We start from the raw sequence: 21,732 nt of genomic DNA on the forward strand, positions 1-21,732 counted from the left end.
GTGCGAAAAGACAGTGCAAGCTTTGTTATGCCAACAGGCAGAGTCTCCTATAAATAAGGGATCCAACTCTTTTTGAGGGGATGAAGGACAAAACATCGGGTAATCCTTTTTCGTCGAATGTCCCGGGCCGATTTAGAGAACTTTTTCCAATAAAAAAATTGTATAATAATATGAAATATTAAAAGATAAAATTATTCACATCCAATCCCTAATAATATCTGATTCGGATTGTTACATAATTCGTTCACGAAACTTCCTGGAGAGCTAGATTGAACTCCTGTGCAGACTTTGCAGCTGATACCCTGGTTCTATGGGGAAAGAGAAGTAAAATATCATCTCCCATATAACTATAAAACAGTAAAAAGAGCAGTCACGCCAAATAAATAAAATGAGAATAGGTACCTAGTAAGGGCAGGTAGGCTGCGTTTGACTCTTTCAAGCTCTATAAAGCATAGGTTGCAACGCTCCAGTCTATGATACCAATTAAGCAGAAAGTAACAATGCTCAATATCTTGATATTGCGTAGTTAAAAATCGAAAGAATAATGTAAATGAAGCCAAGCCCACCTTTGCTCTGCCTCAATATCCACGCCAACTGATGACGATGCCGACAATGTGGAATAGATGACTGAACCAAATATTCTGACCACCTTAAGCAACAAATCCAAAGAGATGCTCAGGTGCCTAAAATGGTCAGATCGTCAAGTACAGGCAACTCAAAAACCGCTACAATGTTAATGCAACTAAAATAAAACCTCATCATATTAAAATTCACAAGTTTGAATCAGGTACTCTACCGTTAATAAAAATCATAAAAGATAGTTTACCGAATGCTTGAATTTGGAAGAAATTCATAATTTTAGGTTCAAGGGAATTTCCGTACGCATAGGTTGGGTTTTATACAGAGTCGAGCTTAGTGGATGTTGGGTTATGAATTTAGTTTGTTTATTCTTGTCATGGTTATTTTTCCAACTGGACATCGAGTCTTGTTTGCTTATTAAAGTCTTTTCCTTATCCTTGTTGGTGTTAATATTTTTTTTTGCAAGGGGAGTATGCCTCCATCTAAGTAAGCCTTATATAAGGGAACATACAACTGGGTTTTAATGAAATTTTCAGCAACTTTGCTTTCTTTTAACCAGTGAGACTCGAGAGTCCAATATTTCTCTGTTTGCTCTTTTAATTCTCCCACCACTGCTAATTTTGAACTTTGACCGGACTTCATCCAGACCCTTCTAGTCCAAATCTATCCCCAAGATACTGTTTTAGAAAGGGCAAATCCCAGCATTAACTAGGATTGAAAAACCCACCAACAAATAACAAATTTACTGTTTACGGATCCTATTCTCAATCCCTGTGCACCACCTTTTATTCTCAGTTTTCTTATGTTATCTTAGCTCAAAATCCTCCATAATCCCTAGACTAGCCCTCTAAACATAAACACCTAATATTTATATTGATTCCTATACATTGCAATTCTCAAAAGCCACTTGCAAATCCTAAAATTGCAATAACATGCCAGGATAACAGGATGATTCACTATGCATCTTTCCGAAGGGAAGTAAAAAGAATGGTTACCTAAAACTAAACTTACTATCCCCGCAATAGTGACAAGGAAACATTTCTTTCCTAAATAGGGGGTACTCGTGTAAACTTTATATGTATGAGGGTTTGCACCGCACTGCGTTTCCCAAATGAGATTAAATTACTTGTAAAAAAAATTGCGACAAGAAAGAAAATATAAATTGGATGAGTCAATATGGTTTGAACAAGCAAAAGTAATATTATCAGCCCATCAGTTACGATTTGGGGAAACTCAAACTGCAGCCACTTTATTCACATATACATGCAGTTCTAGTATGACAGTATGATAGAGAAAAAAAGTGTTAAACTCTGGAAATAATAACTATGTCCTGAAGACAACTTCGCTTTCTGCTGGAACTAAAGTTTAATTTCTGCAGTAGCGAGACATACATAAACAGCATTGACTAACTAGTGAAATACAAAACACAAAGAAAACGCTCCATAAAATTCTTACCTATCAATTTCACTTTCGAGAAGGCCTGTGAGAAGTGGCAGAAGACAAGTGCAAATATCCAATGTGACAACATCAATGTTCACAGTCATAATGCTAATTACATCAGCAACAACCTACAACATCCAGGCACAAAATAAGAGCTCTACAAAAATAGTGCTAGAAGATTTTTTCCACATCCAATGATATTCACATACATAACAAAGGGGAAAGTGAATGCTGAGACAATCCCATACGCTGTACTTACAGCATTATCAGCCATTTTCGCCATTGCACTAATGACAGTTTTAACATCACTTTTTTCCCAATATCTATAAACAATCTGCGAATAATTAGACACCAGGTTCAGCAATTTTTTCATGTTAGTAAACAAGATGACCATCAACCAATTTAATGAAAAATCACACACAACAAGATACAGAGAAGCAAAGAACATGCTGTTCACTCCATCTTTAATTTCCTACCCAGAATTTAATTAAGTTTTTAGAAGAGTTATTTATGGTGATATACTTCATCAAAAATCATACAAAATATTGGAAAACGGAAAACCTAAACCACATTTAAAGAGTAAGAAAGGATGATGAGAGATTTGTATTAAAAAATTATGATTTTTACAATCCTAGGGAATGCAAGTCCCACCCAATTTCTTCGAAAAAATGTGTAGCACACTTGAAGCCACATGAAAAAACTCACCTTCCATGGCACGCCCCACTTTTTTCTAAATGGACTGCACAAGACTTGCACAACCTAGGATTGTATTATATATTATATATATGTGCAAACACATAAGAATAGAAACACAGGGGATGTTTGGAAATAATTCTCATCCCATCTCATCTCATCTCATTCCATTTCATTTCCTTCCTAAACATAACTTAAAGACAAACATTTTCAAACTAATCATTACAACTTTCCCAAACTTTCAAACAAAAAACAATTCGACTTTTTCAAATCTCAAAACAAAAATAATGTTAAAAAATTATATTCTACCAATATTTTAATTTATATTTTTTTCAACTTTTTCTCTCTCCTTTCCCAAAAGTCAAAAAACACTTAACTCAAATTATCTCACTGCTATTCACAAAATTATCATCTCATCTCATTCCCCAAGTATCCCCTTAGCCCTTGTTTGGAAATACAAACTATCTTATCTCATCTCAAAATTTCTCATAATTTCATTCCCAAACATTACTCAAATACAAATATTTTTCATTTAATCATTACAACTTTCTCAAACTTCCAAACAAAACAATAATAATTTTTCAAAATTCAAAACAAAAATTATTTTCTAATAATATTTTAACTTTATAATATTTTTATTCAATTTTTTATCTCTCCTTTCCCAAAACTCAAAATAAAACATCTTAACTCAAACTATTTCACTACTATTTACAAAATTCTCATATCATCTCAGACCCTCTTTTGGTTAACAATTTTTAAATAAAAAAATCAAAGTTTTTCAACTTCGACCAAAACATCTTTTCATTTAAAAAAATCAAATTCAACTTTTCATCTAATCATTCTTCTAGATTTCAATGAAAAGTTAAAAATGCAAAAATCAAGACTTTTACGAAAAGAATACAAAAATTGTCCTAAAAATATTATATCCAAATAACTTTTCAACTCTATCTATTCACTTTTACAAAACCCTAATAATGCACGCTAATGGTTACCAAATTTCCCTTCCCACCTGTTTGGAGGTCCAGCACTCTACAAGGCATAACGTAATCTATCCCGAATTGGCCAAAAACCATGTTCCATAAAATGCAGCCAACCGCACAATGTAGTAGAAGGTAATCCACTGTTTCTCCGCTCTTCTTCCACGTGTAGCTCCAATTGATCACTATTATGCCTACTTCCTCATGTTATCCATGGTAAGAATCTTTCCCAAAGCCACTATCGAAATGAATAAATTCACCCTAGAGTGGCTTGTTACTCCAGATAAGTTTCCTAGAGAAAAAGGCCCATCATGAGCACCCATACATTATAAAAAGCCTTACTTCAATGCTTCTTTTCTTGATAGGCCCCAAACCATTCTCACCATTGCATCCTACCTGCCTTGAATATACCAATCAAATACGATGTGATAATCTCAACAATCGGCCTCCCTAACAAAATTTACACACCATTGAAGAGAATCGTGCGAGTTATGAATAACATATAAAGAGTGAGCAATTATGAATAACTTCACGAAGGCACTCTTCAAGGATTATTTCAAAGCAGATCTTGGACCCATCAACCATCAAAAATATGTTAATCTTAACAGAAAAACACACTAAAAGTAAAGATTACAACAATTTTGAAATTATAGGGTTAATACTGATGTTACTATCATGACTTCATTTAAAAGATTTTACTAGGTCATTTGACACCAACACCCACTCAAACTCAGAATAGATAATAAGGCAACATACCTATAAGAAAAATCTACCAAGTAATAAAGAGATATCACAAGCTAAGAGCACCAGTTATGGGCTCAACAAAGCTAAATTATAGCCAAAGAATAGCTAAAGTGCAAGATAATGTGCTACAATTGGCTCAACAAATCAACAGTGATTTTAACTTCAAGTTAAATCACTAGCCAAATTTGTTGAGCCAAAGGAGATAGTCAAATAATTTTTTTAGACTAAAATATTCACTTGAGTTGAAGTGAATAAAATTGTTGAGAAAATGTTATGTTTTATAGTGGAATAATATAGCCGTTGGAGAAATATATCCGTTGAAGAAATATAAGTTAAAAAAATATATCCATTGAAGAAATATAGCCATTGGAATAATATGAACGTTAGAAAATTAATAGGTAGTTTTTTAATAACAAGTAAATTTTCAAATTACAATTATAACTAAAATAAATGAAAAGTTCAAATCAATATTTTATTAGAATAGTGAAATATTTGTTGAGCTTGTTATTTGATGATGTTGAAAAGTAGCTAGCTAAATTTGTAAAAGTGAATTTCTTGATCAAATTTTGGCTAAAGTTTGTTGAGCCCATAACTAGTGCTCTAATAATACCATCCAACAATGAATAAACAAAAAGTACGAGCTGTCAAATTGGTCTGAATACCCTTTCCATAGGGATTGCTTTCATTATATAGAACTTCGTTAAAGATCACCTGCAACTTGGCTGAACGAGACTGCATAGAGCTGACAAATTGACCATGTTGTTCCATTACACCTGCAATGGCATCTTCGTCACTAGCAGACACCATTTCTTTCTCAGCGGATGGAAGATACCCTCTCTGTTGAAACTGTAAACAAAAGGAAGATTGCATTAGTAAGCACAAAGATATACCAAAAGACAACTATAACACCACCAAAACTATTTCATATACAAGTTATGATAGAGATGACATACTACCAATCCCTTGTTAAACCTTGGCAAACGAAAGGAAAAGGTATAAGAGAACTGAAAAATGCTCATACCACATTAGTAGGGAGCATTTTAGCTGCAGAGATAGTGCCATGGGGAATACTGGATGTAGGTTCCTGACAAGTAGAAGATCTTTCTTTTGCATCCCAATTCACCACAAGTGAGCGCATTCTACCTGAATATTTTGCAGAAAGTACCATGATTGAAACTTCATACAACCACTCACAAACTATAAGTAGGAATAGCTTATTACCTCCTTTCTGACTTTCAATCGAACATGCATCTCTGCTCACCTTATGCCCCCAAGCATCATCTAAGGCAAAAAACCGGAATTTAAGAAATAGCCATACAATTCGATCAAAAGTGACAAATGTAAATGTTTAGACAAGATCTAAAACCCATACAGCAGAAAAACATCACCAAAGGGTTCATGACAATGGATGCAATTAATGGCCAAACAAACAAATGTTCCTTGTCATCCCGCTAGCTAGAACTTGAACATCACTGTCTTTCAGCCCAAGAGGTTGTTTGTTGTTCAATTCCTTTAATACGCTCCTATCCCATTGACTTCGCTTTCACATAAGTATGATAAGGCCCATTACTTAAGGAACAAAGGGTTGCCAATTGTATTTATTATTAGTTTTTTGGCTTCATGCCTCTATCCTCCCCTAGAAGGCTAGATGTACATAACTCACTCTAATAAATGAGATTTTTCTATCCTAAACCTTACAGTAACTATCAGGCCTAGTCACACTAAAAAAATGAATATAGATAATACATAAATTAATCATTCTTGACATGTGTTAAGATATAATTTGAATAGTTAAATTTACTCCTTCCCATCAACTTAAACTTTTGGAATAAATGGTGACTTCACATGATGTCAAAGCAGAGATCCAAAGTTTGAACCTGACTTTACACTTCACCCCATTTAATTAAAAATTCTACATCTTAGACCCCTTATAAGGGAAAGTCTGACCCACACATGAGAATAAGTATTAAGATATAATTTAAATAGTTAAATTTACTTATTCCCATTAGTTTAAGCTTTTGAGACATGATTTCACAACAAGCAACAAGCGATAAATATTATAACAACAAGCAATTGGAGGTTATAATTATGGAAATATAAATACCCATTACTTTCATGTTTGTAGCTAGCAACTGGATCCATCATTGAATTCATATCCTGCTTTCTAGATCCAATAAGCCCATCATCCTTCCTGCTCTTTTCAATAGCAAATACTCCTTGAATCGAGCTTCTAACACTAGGAAATATATTCCTGTTTGCGCCATTGCCCAAGTCAACAGCCTTAAAACCTATAAATTCAGGTAGGACAGAGACAAGTGGCTTATCTGCTTCATCTCTTATATTTGGAAACTTTTGGAAATCAATTGCCTTTGATTGCAAAGAGAATGGCATTGTTCTTCCAGATACACCACATTCCTTTCTGGACTCGACTGCTTGCTCCAACTTCATATTGCTTCTGGAGACAATTATAGGTGTCACATCCAATTTGTTAATAATTAGAACATTGGATGTTGACTAGCTCTTTGTGGAATTCCTCTTCAAAGTTGTTCCACTAGGAACTACCATAGAACTAGCAAGAATTGTTTTTGGACAAGCATTCAAAATGATCCTTTAATGGCGAAGAACTTTTTGATAGGTAATCAAAGATATTATATTCATAAAAATAGGCAAAGCCTAGGTATACAGGAAGTATACATGAAGAACATCTAACTAGAGGTTACAATAGAAAGAAGATCCTGGACACTAAGTCCATTACAAACTATGACCCTCGCCCATACGAACAATGACTTAAAAAGGAAAAGTTTTAGCTCATCCATTGTTCTCTCTTGATCTTCGAAACTTCTAACATTTCTCTCCTACCAAATACACCAACACATGCATATTGATACCAATCTCCAAATTGCCACTACCCGATAATCGTCGTGTAGTCCTCTCCAACTTGCAAGAAAATCCACCAGTCTACAAGGCATAACTCAAGACAATCCAACCCTTCAGAAAAAAATCATCCCACATTACCTTAGCCACCTCACAGTGTAGCAGCAAATGATCAACTGACTCCTCATGCTTCTTACACATACAACACCAATCTAGGACAATAACCTGTCGTTTCCTCAAATTATCTGTAGTGAGGATCTTGTCCAAAGATGATGTTCAAACAAAAAAAGCTACTTTTGAAGGAGCTTTCATCTGCCATATGCTCTTCCATGGGAATGTAGACATTTCAGAATTCGTAAGCTTTTGATACAAATAACTGACAGAGAAAATACATTTCTTAGAATGATTCAAATGCATCTTGTCTCCAGTGCCCCTTGAAATACTTGCGGAATATATTGTCAAATAAGGTGAAAAGCTGTATGAATGGCCGAATCGTTGGCCTTGTGACTTCTCTTTAATATAAACTATACAAAGAATTCTATACACAGAAAGAACTAAGTATATGCTAATTCTATCTTTATACAATCTGTCAAATATTAAGCTAATTATACTGAAGAGTAAAGCAAGGAAACAAATATGGACAGCAAAGTTCTACATTGACATATAATGCCGCAAAGAACTCCATAATAGACTACAACTCCCAATCATGGCTGCCCTAATGAAATCAATATTCCATTAAGGGTGTCATTTAAAAGACCAAAAGGTCAGCGATCGATGCCTCCTTTTCACTAACAAGCGCAAAGATAGCAATGAAGGTATCTCGTAGACAATGGTTGCCACATCATTTATCAGATCAAAAAGAGACACACGAACCATCGCCTGTACATGTCCTTGAAAGGTCTCCCCAAAGGCTCCTAATATTTTTCCACAATCCCACTTCATGAGTGCCTCATACCTCATTCGAGCACCATCCTCCCCAAGCTTCCCCGAACTATGAATCTACAGCAAACTTCCATAAGACCTCCATTTCATTTAGTACCTCCACAACCACTTACCCAAAAGAGCTTGGTTGAATTTTATCAAATGGCGAATCCCCAAACTACCCCCAAAATTGGAGTACAAGCTGTTGACCGATTAACCAAGTAGAATTTGAACTCTTCCCCCAATCCACTCCATAAGAAATCCCTTCGTAACTTCTCAATACAGTTAGCCACCTTTGTGGGAAGCGAAAACAAGGACAAAAATAGGTGAGTAAGTTGGAAAGAGTGTTTTTAATCAAAGTCAACCTACTGCCTCTTGACAAGTATAGCCTATTCCAAGGAGCCAATCTGCACTCCACCCTTTCAACCACATCATTCCATATCCTTTCAAACTTAAACGAGGCACCAAAAGATAAGCCAAGATACTTCATAGGAAGCAAGGATATCTTACATCCCAAGGTAATAGCTAAAATCTCCACATCGAGGACAACCCCACTAGCACTAATTCTGACTTTGCAAGATTGATGCTCAACCCTAACACAACAACAAAACAAAGGAGTAGCGCCCTCAAATCTTGAACCTGACAAGGTGTGCACCATAAAAGATGAGCGTGTCATCAACTAATAACAAGTAAGAAATGTTGAAGTCGCCATTCTCCACCGAAAAGCCATAGAGCAACCCACCGTCCATCAATCCCTCAATTATCTTGCTGAGAGCTTCCATGACAAAAAAGAAAAGAATAGGAGAAAGCAAATCTCCCTACCTCAGGCCGATGAGCCATTTACCAAGATAGAGAAACGAGCAAAAGAGATGCAAAATTCTATCCATTTTTGTCATTTCCCCCCAAAAATGCATCTTCCAAATAAGTAAAGTAAGAACTTTCAATTAAAATGATCATATGTTTTCTCTGTCTAACTTACAAAGTAGCCCTGGTTCTTTAGATTTCAATAGACCATCCAAAACTTCATCTGCAATAAGTACCGAATTGAGGATTTGTCTACCTTTGACAAACGCATTTTACAGCTTTGAGATTAGTTTTTTCACCACCAAACTTAATCTATTCCCTAACACTTTGGATAGAATCTTGTATACCCCATTCACAAAACTAATGGGGTGATAGTCTCGCACATCCCTTGACCCCACTTTTTTAGGAATAAGGACTAAAAACATGGCATTGAGACTCTTTTCAAATCTAGCATTAGTATGAAATTCATGAAAAACTTGCATAATATCTTCCTTCACCACCTCCCAACAAACTTGAAAGAATCCCAAAGTAAACTCGTCCGAACCGAGAGCCTTATCACTTGACATACCTCTAATAACATTGTACACTTCCCCTTCTGTAAATTGTCTCTCTAACCACTTTGCACTCTACTAGTCTAATAAGGAAAGAGACAAACCATCCACTTCCAGTCTCCAATTCTTCCAAATAAGAGTTGTCGATAGTATTGTTCAATGTGATTTTTTATTACCCTCTGATCCGAAGAAGTCGCCCCATCTACCATGAGTACATCAATAGCATTGTTCCTCTTGTGAGAGTTAGCCATCCTATAGAAGAATTTCATGCATTTATCCCCCTCCTTAAGCCAGAGTACCCTTGATTTCTGTCTCCAAAAAATCTCCTCCATCAAAGTTAACCTTTCAAGATCAATAACTACCTAACTCTTTTCAGGTTTAGATAGGGCTCTAACCTCCTTGCCTTCCAAACCTTGTAGCTCCTCCACAAGAGAGCACCTATACTAAAATACATTGCCAAAAACTTGTTCATTCCATTGCTTCAGGTCCTATTTCAACACTTTTAACTTTTTTCCATAATGAAACTTGGAGAGCCATGGAACTGTAGAAAGTCCACCATTATCTAACCTTGTCTACAAAACCGTTAGTTTTAAGCCAAATATGCTCAAATTTAAAATACCTTCTACCCCATTGGATGCCTCCGTAGTCTAAAATGATGGGGAACTGATCAGGGCATAAACGGGGTAATCTTCTTTGAGCTACTTCCGAGAAGTGTAACTCCCAATTGGGAGTTAGCAAAAATCTATCAATTATTGACCAAGATGGACAATCATGGTTGTTGGACTAGGTAAACATGCCTCTTGATAATGGAATGTTCATGAGCTCCTGTTCTGAAATGAAATCAAAAAAATCTCTCATGGTTGGAGTGATGTGAGAAACATCCGACCTTTCACTTGGGAAGCGAGATATGTTAAAATCCCCCCTAATGCAACTTGGTAACTCCCACCAACTAAGGACTCCCGCCAGTTCTTCCCCCAATAACCTTCTCTCCAAGTCAATATTTGGGCCGTAAACACCAACAAATGCCCATTTGAAGCCATCTTCTAAATTAACAAAAGAGCATGCGACTGTAAAATCACCCACACTCCACCCTTTCCACCACCCTTGTGTCAAACATAATAAGAACTCCCCCAAATGCTCCTTTTGAAGGGAGGAAAGACCACCCGACATGCTGACTTCTCCATAGGCTGTGAACTATTTTTCTTATAATAGCTTCCAACTTAGTCTCTTGTAAGCATATGATATCCCCCTTCTATTGACGAAGTAAATTTTTTACTTAAAGCCGCTTATTAAGATCATGTAGCCCCCTCACATTCCATAATAATATTTTTAGCATCATGAAACAACCATTTTACCCCTCCCCTTACAACACTCCTGATTAGAGCTCCTCGCCCTCATCTTTTTTCATTGCCCATGTTAGCCTTTTGAGTTCTCTCTTCCTTTTTTTGGCTAAAGCCAAATATTTATTAGATTTGGATTGGGCATTCACAGCCTCAATGACGGTAAGAAGGGCCATAAATTCAACTTCAAAATCCCCAAAAGAAATTCCTACAAAATGTTTAATGTCCATTGCTCTCTAGATAACCCAATATAACACGTTGGGATGAAAGGAGTTGAGAAGAGTATGTTCATCCTCCCCGTCCCTATTAGCCACAAACAGAACCAAAGAACCAAAATGTTTGAAAACACTAGGCTCCACTACCGTCTCCAAACCTAGAAAACCATCTTGTTCCGACACCTAGACCATTGCCTTCGCCACTATAGAGACAGGAAGCAGCCCAGAAGGTGCCAACACTATTTGTACCACCACCATCCCTAAAAGCTCAACTATCTGCGTTCACCACCATCAAACTAATATGTGACAACATCGAGAGGCCAGAGCATGCCAGCAACCAAGTATGTGCCACCTCCAAGGGTGACAGCCCACCCATAAGCTCCCCATGCTCCATCGAGCAAGTTTGGGTTTGCGAAAGCAAGGAGGCTTCATCGTGTGTTTCTGTCACTCCCTTGGAGTCAAGAGGTAGGCCAAAGCATGCCAACAACCAAGTCTGTGCCTCCTCCAAGGGCAGCAGCCCACCCATACAGTCCCCGTGCTCCATCAAGCAATTTTGGGTTTGCAAAGGCGAAGAGACTTCATTGTGTGTTTCTATCACGTGGACTACCGTCACATGAGTCTCTATCACAATGGTTGTCGTTGCATTGGTTGCCGACACCAAGGTTGTCGTTGCATGGGTTGTCATCAAGGGCCCAGGCACGAGCACTAGCCCACTCACCAAGGAAGACCCTTTAATGGGTTCAAGCCTTACACCCAGGAGAGGGGCTTCTGAATCGGGCCCAAAGGATAAGCCTATCTCAAAACAAAGCTCAAGCTATGGTTATTTTCTCTTCCAACCCATTCAATTTGGGCCTCTACAACTCATCCCCACCCGAGCCTTTCCAGTGGCTGACTTAGGAAGCTTTTGCCCAACAAAAGAATGGCCTTAACCCCAATGTTTTGAATACCGTACCGGATGGCGTACCGGTCAAGGCATTGGAATGAAATATTTCGATACCGATACCGTTTCGTGTACCATTTCGGAATAGTCGATATATGAATAAAATATATATATAAATATATATAACAATTATATTCTAAAATAATAGTTTATATATGAATAAATTATATATAAATACATACATATATATAAATTATAAATAGTCTAGTCTAAATTGGGAGTCAAAAAATGAACTTGTAGTTTGAAAAAATGGAAAAAAAATGAAGGCCGAAATATCAGCCGGTATAGGCCGAAATTTAGGTCAGTACAAGCCAAAATTTAGGTCGAAACGGCCGGTACGGCCGGCATTTAAACCAGTACGAAATACAGGTAGTATCTGTACCGGCCCACTGGCCAATACGGCAAATATCAGCCATACCGGCCGGTACGAAATGATTTTTAAAACTTTGCTTAACCCAAGCCCAGACGGAAGCCTTTATCAATACAGGAGCTCAAAAATTCCAATTCCTTCCTAAGTGATTTCAGTTCCTCCCTCACCCCAATAACTTCCTCCTTCAAGCAAAACAGAGCCTTCTGCAACTTACTTTCCTCTATGCAAGCGTTAGACAATACCCCACTCCCCATTTATGGTACAACAATTCTGTCAACTTTCTCTGCATGTATGCCTGAGTGTTCCCCTACCATGCACTCCTTTTTATTTTTTCCAACCACTTCCATTCTTCTCCCCCCACCACCCAACGCCGCCTCTACATATGACAGCCCCACCTTCTCCTTCCCCTTGCCTTCTTCTCTGTCCAGCCATTGCAAGGTTGGGACCGGCTTAGCCAAAGCATTCCTTGACAAAGCATTCATCAACTCCATCGAAAGAATCTTCTAACCCTTTCCTTCCACTCCTGCTGGGATCGATAACAGACCTCGTCCACCTGAGCCACCACCATAATCTAAGACTTCCAAAAAACGCCTATACACATTAGAGCGCCAATGAGCAAACAGCACTTTGGCTCCATCACGATAGGTCTTATAAAAAACCTTCCTTCCTCCTATATATAAACATTCTTCTACTGTGTTCGCCAGCCAATATGCACTAGCCAAATTGAGGATTAACTTTTTGGTAACCTTCCTACCCCTCTCTGTGATACGACAAAGGTTCCCTCCCTCCACAGACAAAACAAAAACCTATCTCTATTAAAAGATGTTTAAGAAAACCTATTCCACACTATAACAGAATCCTGTCAATAAAATATGGGTACTCAACCATGACGAAGAACTAGGAATGAGAAAATCTAAAGATAAAAAGATTTTTTCTAGCAAGTAAATGTTTTCAAAAACGAAATTTTTAGAGAAAAGAAAAAGACAATATTCAACCAAAAATCAATAACTGGCAAATATTAAGAAGGGAAACACAATTGTTACATACAAGCCAAAACTTTGGGCTCCTCCGAACTTTGAGAAACTAATAACCTTCCAAGAGATTTTGTTTCCTTATGTAAACAATATGCATTTTGTGCAACGGGCAGACGAACCCCACTAGCCTGAGCATTGTTCTCATTTAGTATTGAAAGATTCCCACTTGCAGAAGATTTAGATTCTGAATGGCCATTTAATCTGGTATCATTAGTAACTGCACATGGCTCTATGCACTGTTCAAGAGGTAAGATGTTGAAAGCAATTCATCAGTTCAAAATTAAGATCTAACACAGCCAGCATCAAAAGACAAGAAACAACCCATTCAAAGCTGGAAATGAAAGTATTCTGAGTAATACCGAGATGTCTACAACCCATACTCCAACACAACTCTGGTTGTGTGAGCAGCCAAGAAGCTTGCCCTCATGAATATTAAGATCTGATAGTCTAGACCACCCCACATCCACCGCATCATGACATCTTATTGGTTCCCATGAGAAAACCTATCAAACAGCAAAATAAATAAATTAATCAACCAACATTACTTCTACACCTTTGTTAATATCTTAACCATTACCTTCAAATTTTCATGCAATCCACATAATAGGGTCCTCCCATCAGGATTAAAAGTCAAACAACGGACTCCAGTTGTCTACAATAGCAATGAACAAACAAAAGAGTCAAATTCCCTCATATGAAGAATAAAAAAATTGACTAGAAATTTGGACCTTTGATGCTACAAGCACTAATGCCTTCAAACACAAAATACCTCAGGTCCTGCTGAACCGAGAAGCCCAAAGGTTTCAAGATTCCAAAATTTAACAGTCTTATCAGCTGAACCTGGGCAAGGGAAAGAATAAAAATAAGAAAAACACATGCTAAATTCATACTTCTGGAGCAATTGGTAGCCTTTAAAGACCCTAAAAAAAAAAAGGATTAGATTACATTTTGATTTTGAGTCACACACAAAAAGTAAATAGAAAGAAAATTATCCAGATTTAGCCTAGACAAGCTGTGGAAACAAGTAGAAGGAAAAACTATCAAGATCTATAAGACAACTAGAAATTTGCTTTATAAATGACTAGATAATTTTTGGATTAAACTATATTTAATATATCATTAATTTGCACATCACCTAAAAAGACCTTTTGGGCTTAGCTGCTGAGCCTAGGGGTGTAACCGGTCTAGTCCAGTCCGGTTTTGGACAAAATCTAAAACCGAACCGGTATGTACCGGTTTTGTATTTTCCAAAATCGATCACACACCGGTTACCCTCCTAAACTAGTACTTCCGATTTTACCGATTTTCGATCTGGTCCGGTCCAATTTTCCGGTTTTTTTAAAATATAAATTTCACAATTTGTCATTAAAAATTTGTTTATTTAAAAAAAAAAAAACTGATTTAAAAAAAAAAAACTGTTTTATACTTTTATTAAAAAAAATCTGATTTAACTTAATTGATATACATTTGTTTATCAACCCCAATTGATAAACATTAATTTCAGGCCACACTACAAAGATATTATTCAAGTAGAAAAATTACAAAACCATATCAATGTAATTTACTAATTTCACAAACCTAATTTCGGATTTAAAAAACCCTAATATCACAAATATTATCTATCATAATTTCAAACTAATTTCACAAACCCAATCACAAAATCCTAATATCACAAACACAATAATAAACACAATCACAAAAAATCCTAAATTTCGGATTCAAAAGCCCTAATATCACAAAACTGAAAATCCAATCACAAATTCACAAAAATCCCAATATCACAAAACTCAATCACAAAAACCCTAATATCACAAAATCCAATCACAAAAATCTTAATATAATAATATGTAATTTAAAAAAAAAAAAACTTACCGAGGGGGCAGATTCGGCAGAGATACGGGCCGACTCCAAGAGAGTTGAGAGAAGAAAGAGTGAGACGACAGACGAGAGAGAGACACGGGAGAGTTGAGAGTGAGAGACGACTCAAACGAGAGAGTTGAGAACTTGAGAGACGAAAGAGTGAGAGACGACCAGACGGGAGAGTTGAGAGCAGAGAGCGACTGAGCGAGAGACAAGAGCGTGAGCTGCGTGAGAGACAACAGACGAGGGACTGAAGGCTGGAGCAGATGAGAGACGATTTTAGTTTTTAGGGTTTAAGTGTTTAACCATTTAATTGTCATGAAAATGATGCCGTTTGGCTTTTCTATTTAATTAATATTTGATTATTTTCAATGTATTTTTTTTTAAATGATATTATTTTCAATGTAATACATTTAATAGACTATAGTGATTTAATATAACTATATATAAATATCTGTAATACATTTAATATACTATAGTCAAATATATTATATATTAGACTATATAATATATATATATTTGTAATACATTTAATATACTATAGTCTAATAGTATTAATATTAGTCTGTTAGTATAGTTATATATTAGTATTAGTTATAGTGATTTAGTATAACTATATTAATATAAGTATGACTATAGTCTATATTAAACTATTAGTATTAGTTAAATAGTTATAGACTTATATATTAGTATAGGTATATAATATATTAGACTAGTCTAATAGTATTAATATTAACCTACTAGTATAGTTATATATTAGTATTAGTTATAGTGATTTAATATAACTATATTAGTATAACTATAACTATAGTCTATATTAAACTAATAATATTAGTTAAATAGTTATAGACTTATATATTAGTATAGCTATATAATATATTAGACTATATAATAGATTAATAGTATTAATATTAGTCTATTAGTATAATTATATTATATATATTAGTATTAGTTATAGTGATTTAGTATAACTATATTAGTATAAGTATAACTATAGTCTATATTAAACTATTAGTATTAAACTATTAGTTAAATAGTTATAGACTTGTACATTAGTATAGCTATATAATATATTAGACTATATAATAGTATTAATATTAGCCTATTAGTATAGTTATATATTAGTATTAGTTATAAACTTTTAATGATTTATTATAGCTATATTAGTATAAGTATAACTATAGTCTATATTAGACTATTAGTTAAATAGTTATAGACTTATATATTAGTATAGCTAAATAATATATTAGACTATATAATAGTATTAATATTAGACTATTAGTATAGCTATATATTAGTATTAGTTTTTTTTTTTTTTTCAATCATATATTAGTATTAGTTATATATTAGTATTAGTCTTAGTTATTTAGTATAACTCTATTAGTATACGTATAACTATAGTCTATATTAGATTACTAGTATTAGTTAGACTATATAATAGTATTAATATTATACTATTAATGTAACTATATAACATAAGTATAACTATAGTCTATATTAGACTATAAGTATAACTATAGCTATAGTGAGTTTGTTAATTGTTATATTAGTATTTGTTAATTGTTATAGTGAGTTTAATTTATTATAACTATATTATTAATAGTATTATGGTGATAGTATTAGTATAGTAATTTAGTATTAGTAATTAGTATTAATTAATTACTATATCATTATTTTATATGTGATTATTTAATATAGTGATTATTTAGCTATATATAATATATCAATATAATTAGTTATATATTAGTATAGCTATAAATAAAATGTTATTAATAATTTAAATATATATTTTGTTTAAAGCATATGATAAATTAAATTTTCACATTTAAGATTAAAATTTTATTTTATAAATTATAATAACATTATCTTATATATAATTATATTAATAACATATGATCAAACACATTACAAATGTTCATATTTAAGATTAACATTTTATGTTATAATTTTTAAAGTATAATATGAAATTATTTCATATATAATTATATATAAGAAATATTTTGTATAATATTAATTTTTTATAAAACTTATATATATATCATTTTTATTTTTTTTTCCAACCGGCCCGGTCCGGTCTTGGAAACCATGGAACCGGAACCGAACCAGGTTTGACCGGTTTTACGATTACAAGAACGGGTCCCGGACCGGACCGATTCAAAACCGATCCAACCAATCATGTTTTCCAGTTTTCTGATCCAAACTTACACCCCTAGCTGAGCCTGTAGGCCTCAGCTCGAGACTTCAAGGCACTCGTACAATGGCTTCCATCTAAGTGTTTTAAAAGAAGGAACAAATTTTCTTCTCATGATCCAAGGAAATGACTTTAGATGTTCAAAATTGTCTAATACTGAGAATAAGGAGTACCATTCAAGTGCATAAAATCATTGAAGAGTATCAGATATCGGCCTACACATAAGGTTCACACAACCAGTGATAGGTCCCATTAGAATGGGAAAAACAAACATATAAGTCATAAAACATATCACACAGATATTGGCTCTTTGCTTTTACAATAAAAATATAAGATTAATTTACAGCCTGGACCCCAACAAAAAAAGAATTTCCAAAACCTGAATTTCATGCATAAAAGTTCATTGTGATAATAGGCAACAACAATAATATCTGCAATTCAAACCCAAAAAGAGTCTTTCAAAAGCATAGGTTGGTTTATCAGACTTTTCTTAGTGTTAAACCCAGATTTAACTTCTTATTAGCATATAAGAAATTAGAATCAAGTTTGGGAACTCTTGAAGCTGAACATTAGGTTGCCCTAGATATCTCTTTCTGGGTTATGATGGCATGCGATATAACAAGTAGACAGTATTTTTCAATCTCCAAGGTACAAAACTTTTCGAACAATCAATTTTTTCTGAAGGACTTTACTGGTAAAAGAAACAGATAATAACATTTGCCAGCAAAAAAAGTAGATAAACAAACGATCTATTATACATGTCAAGGGAAAAACCACTAAACCAGCATATGTAGAGGATAATAACAGTGTCATATACCAAAAAAAAAGGAAAATCACCCGTTGCCAGCAAGAACTCATGTGGATGAAAGTCTATGCACTGAACTTTCCCCTCATGACACTTGAAATCATGCAACAGCTTTCCAGCAGTCAGATCCCACAACTGTTAAGAAAGTGTATGTCATAAAGTCCATTTCTGACAAATAATAAATCTAATTATTTATAAAAGTATACATGTTATGAGTATTTGTCTTCATCTAGGTAGATTAGACCTACATATCTGTAACTAGCCAATCAACACAAACACTGGCAAGGAGCCATTGCCTGGTATGAATATGGAAGTTGGCTCTAACCTGGTGACCAGTATTGACATGATATGTATAAAAAAGAGCTCAGGCATGCAAGATCCTTGGCTCAAGTGGCAACACAACACTCCAGAATAGGTCCTCAACACAAATGACCCACTCAAGATGCAGCAATTTGCATCAAGCTGCCACTAACTGAAATTCTATGGCCTCTATCCTTCTCTCATCCCCACCCCACTATCCCATAGCACATACATGCACAAACCATCCAGACAGACACAAGATGCATGAAAATATCATATATGTCAGTGTGTACCCAGCTGAAGAAAGTGGTAAAATAAGTTTCTTTTACACGTATCTCTATAGATAAGAAAAAGGGGGAGGGGACTTTCTTCCCATTCTCTTTAGAAGACATAAGTAACTTAGATTTCTCCATGCTAGTTGAATTCCATAAACACCTTGAACTAAGACTAAGAGGATAGCAGTTGTAACCTTCAGAGTGTTGTCTTCTCCACCAGATATAATCCAACGGCCATCTGGACTAAATCTGATTGCATTCACCCCTCGGGTGTGGCCCTTGTACATGTGGATACACCCCTTCTTTCTGATATCCCATACCTTAAGATTTGTATCCAAAGAGCCAGATGCAAAGAACTCCCCAAAGGGATGAAAGTCCAGACATATGCAATTAGATCTATGACCAGTAAGTGTTCAAACAACTGCACGTACATCACATTGTAATAACATCATAACACAGAAATAACGAATGCACTCAATAAGGATTAACAGGGATCCTCTTAGTCACAACTGGAGTTCTTACCCATATTTTTTTCCTTTTGTATACATTCCATATATTTGGGCTATGCCCAACGTTTTTTAATAAGATATTCAGCTGCTTCTAAATTGTTTATTGGAGTTGTAGAAATTTTTGTACCGGGCAAAAGAAAAATGGATATAGAAATAAGAAGCATACTCTTCGCCTCCTCTAAATCCCAAAGCTTGATTGTACCACTTGCGGCTCCTGCAGCAACTAGTACCTCTGAAGAATCAAAGCTTACTGAATCAATTCCACTTGTATGCCCAGAGAAACTCTGGTATAAAAGAAAAATTATTAGATTATATATACAACAATTCCAGGTCCAAGAAAACAAATTGAATAAAAGGTCATTAATTCAGTTATGTGCATTACTTCAATATAGCTTCTTTACCGCATTCAAACTGGTCATCTACCATGCAGGCTATAACTCATAACCTTATGAGTTCAGTTTACATGGCAAAGCAATAAAAAGGCATAACAACAGATGCTTGGGGAATTGATATGAAAATTGTCACAGGAAACAGGCAGCTTTTAACAATTCTAACTGCTGGGCATCAAGTGATAGACGCAAAATGATGCACGTTCACATACAATGTGAAGTCAGAAATAAAAGGATTTATGAAAAAAAATTAAGCTAAAGGTATTCATAGTATACATGAAGATGCCCCAACGTCTTTGCAAAAATGGGGATGTAAAACGGTGCAATAAAAAGATCAATAGTAAGGATATTTTGAAAATAAACAGACAAAGGATGGATCAAGTAATAATGAAAGGTGAGAGAACGAACCAGGATGGCGTTGGGCTTGCCAATAGCCCAAAGCTTGACCTGGTAATCCTCTCCACCGGTGACTAGAATCCTGGACGAGTTTTTGCCAATCTTGAGGCAATTCACACTGGAAGAATGTGCTACAAACTCCTCTGTTTCAGAAGAGCTGTTAAAGCTAACTAATATTGGAAAAAGCAACAAAACAAAGGTATAATAACGTCATTAGAAAGGCAAAAACAACGAAATACGATATCTGCACCCTAACTGACAGCAGATCAACGAACTTTATGGGCATTTTTCATGAGAAGAACGAAACCCTGTATAGTGATAATAATGATTGGAATCATAAAACATTGTTAGGTGACAGCGTAAAGGATACGTAGCTTGTAGGCGCGCTTGGTAGTCATTTTGGGATTAGATAGACAGAAACCCTAGCAATCGCAATGCGAGATGAATAGAATCAATGGAAGCTCTCCGACAAAGACATTCAAATGAAGAAATCCGATGATGATAAGGCATGATTCAGCATAAAATGATCTCGTTGTACAGTCGCAGGTCTTGAAAACCGACTCCAAATCTCCAGCCTTTCAATTACTCTATTTGCGTGATTAATTTCACGAATCAATATAAAAGGGAGTTGATCGAAAAAACGAAGAACCCACGAAGGAATCCGACAGAAAAAGCTCAGTGGATGAAATGGTAGATAAGAATGAACGAGAGATAGAGGAGAAGACAATTAAAGTCGCCTTAATATTCTGAAACCAAAAAGTTGAAGTTTGTTCGAGCAGCCAACAATGTAAACCCTTCAACCTGCCTGCCGCCTTCTTTTTCTTCTTGCTCCTCTTTCTTCACTTCAAAGACGAGACGAGGGTCGAGGCATACGAGTGGGTGCACATCATAATATTACGAAGATAATTCCTGTACCTGAGCGTACTGCTACTACACTAGTAAATGAGAGTGAGCGAGAGAGGTGCTGTTTTTGACATACAAAAGGTAGAAATTACGGTATGAGCTTTATTTGCCTCCAACAACAGCAATGCCGCGTCGACGGACACAACCAGGCAGAGGCCACCAGCAAGAGAGGAAGGAATGGACGAAACAGAGAGGCGCGCGCTTTCACGATTTCTGTTTGCGTTGTTGAGTCCCTACCCTCCTACTCAGTAATAATTCTTTTTGAAATCACAACGATGGCCTGTCTATCTATCACTCATGTTCAAATTTATTCCTTTTTTTTTAAATAAAATTTATTCCTAAAGTAGGGGGGAAAGCGAAGAAAACTGGAAAAGTAAAAATAATAATCGCAGCATACAAAATGGAATTTGAACAACTCCGAAGTTTTTGAAATTTGAAAAGAAACGCGGTTGTCACGTCTGTAAAATTACGTCCCGCGGTTCGTCTCTTCATTTATTACCGCCCAGTGAGCCCACGTTCCCTTTGAATTGAACCAGACGATACTGGATTAGGTTATCGGCTGTGCTATGGCACAAGCCCACGTGATGGAGATGGAAGAGTCATTTGTAATGCCACGGCTAGG

The 21,732-nt window shown here is 35.5% G+C and overlaps 1 protein-coding gene across 1 annotated transcript; it reads right to left on the reverse strand.

Moving 5' to 3' along the window:
- Positions 1–244: 244 nt before the first annotated feature.
- LOC121244621 (katanin p80 WD40 repeat-containing subunit B1 homolog KTN80.4) lies at positions 245–20,605 on the reverse strand. Its single transcript, XM_041142778.1, is given in 20 exon segments — positions 245–308; positions 403–471; positions 567–683; positions 2,035–2,147; positions 2,279–2,353; positions 5,145–5,270; positions 5,458–5,576; positions 5,655–5,714; positions 6,545–7,041; positions 7,816–7,819; positions 11,737–11,759; positions 13,492–13,718; positions 13,842–13,985; positions 14,060–14,134; positions 14,252–14,322; positions 18,371–18,473; positions 19,108–19,334; positions 19,589–19,783; positions 20,210–20,350; positions 20,578–20,605. Coding segments are annotated over 20 exon segments (2,478 nt in total).
- Between the last annotated feature and the right edge of the window lie 1,127 nt (positions 20,606–21,732).

Source organism: Juglans microcarpa x Juglans regia, chromosome 8S (assembly GCF_004785595.1).
Source record: "Juglans microcarpa x Juglans regia isolate MS1-56 chromosome 8S, Jm3101_v1.0, whole genome shotgun sequence".
In the NCBI taxonomy this organism is placed as follows: Eukaryota; Viridiplantae; Streptophyta; class Magnoliopsida; order Fagales; family Juglandaceae; genus Juglans; species Juglans microcarpa x Juglans regia.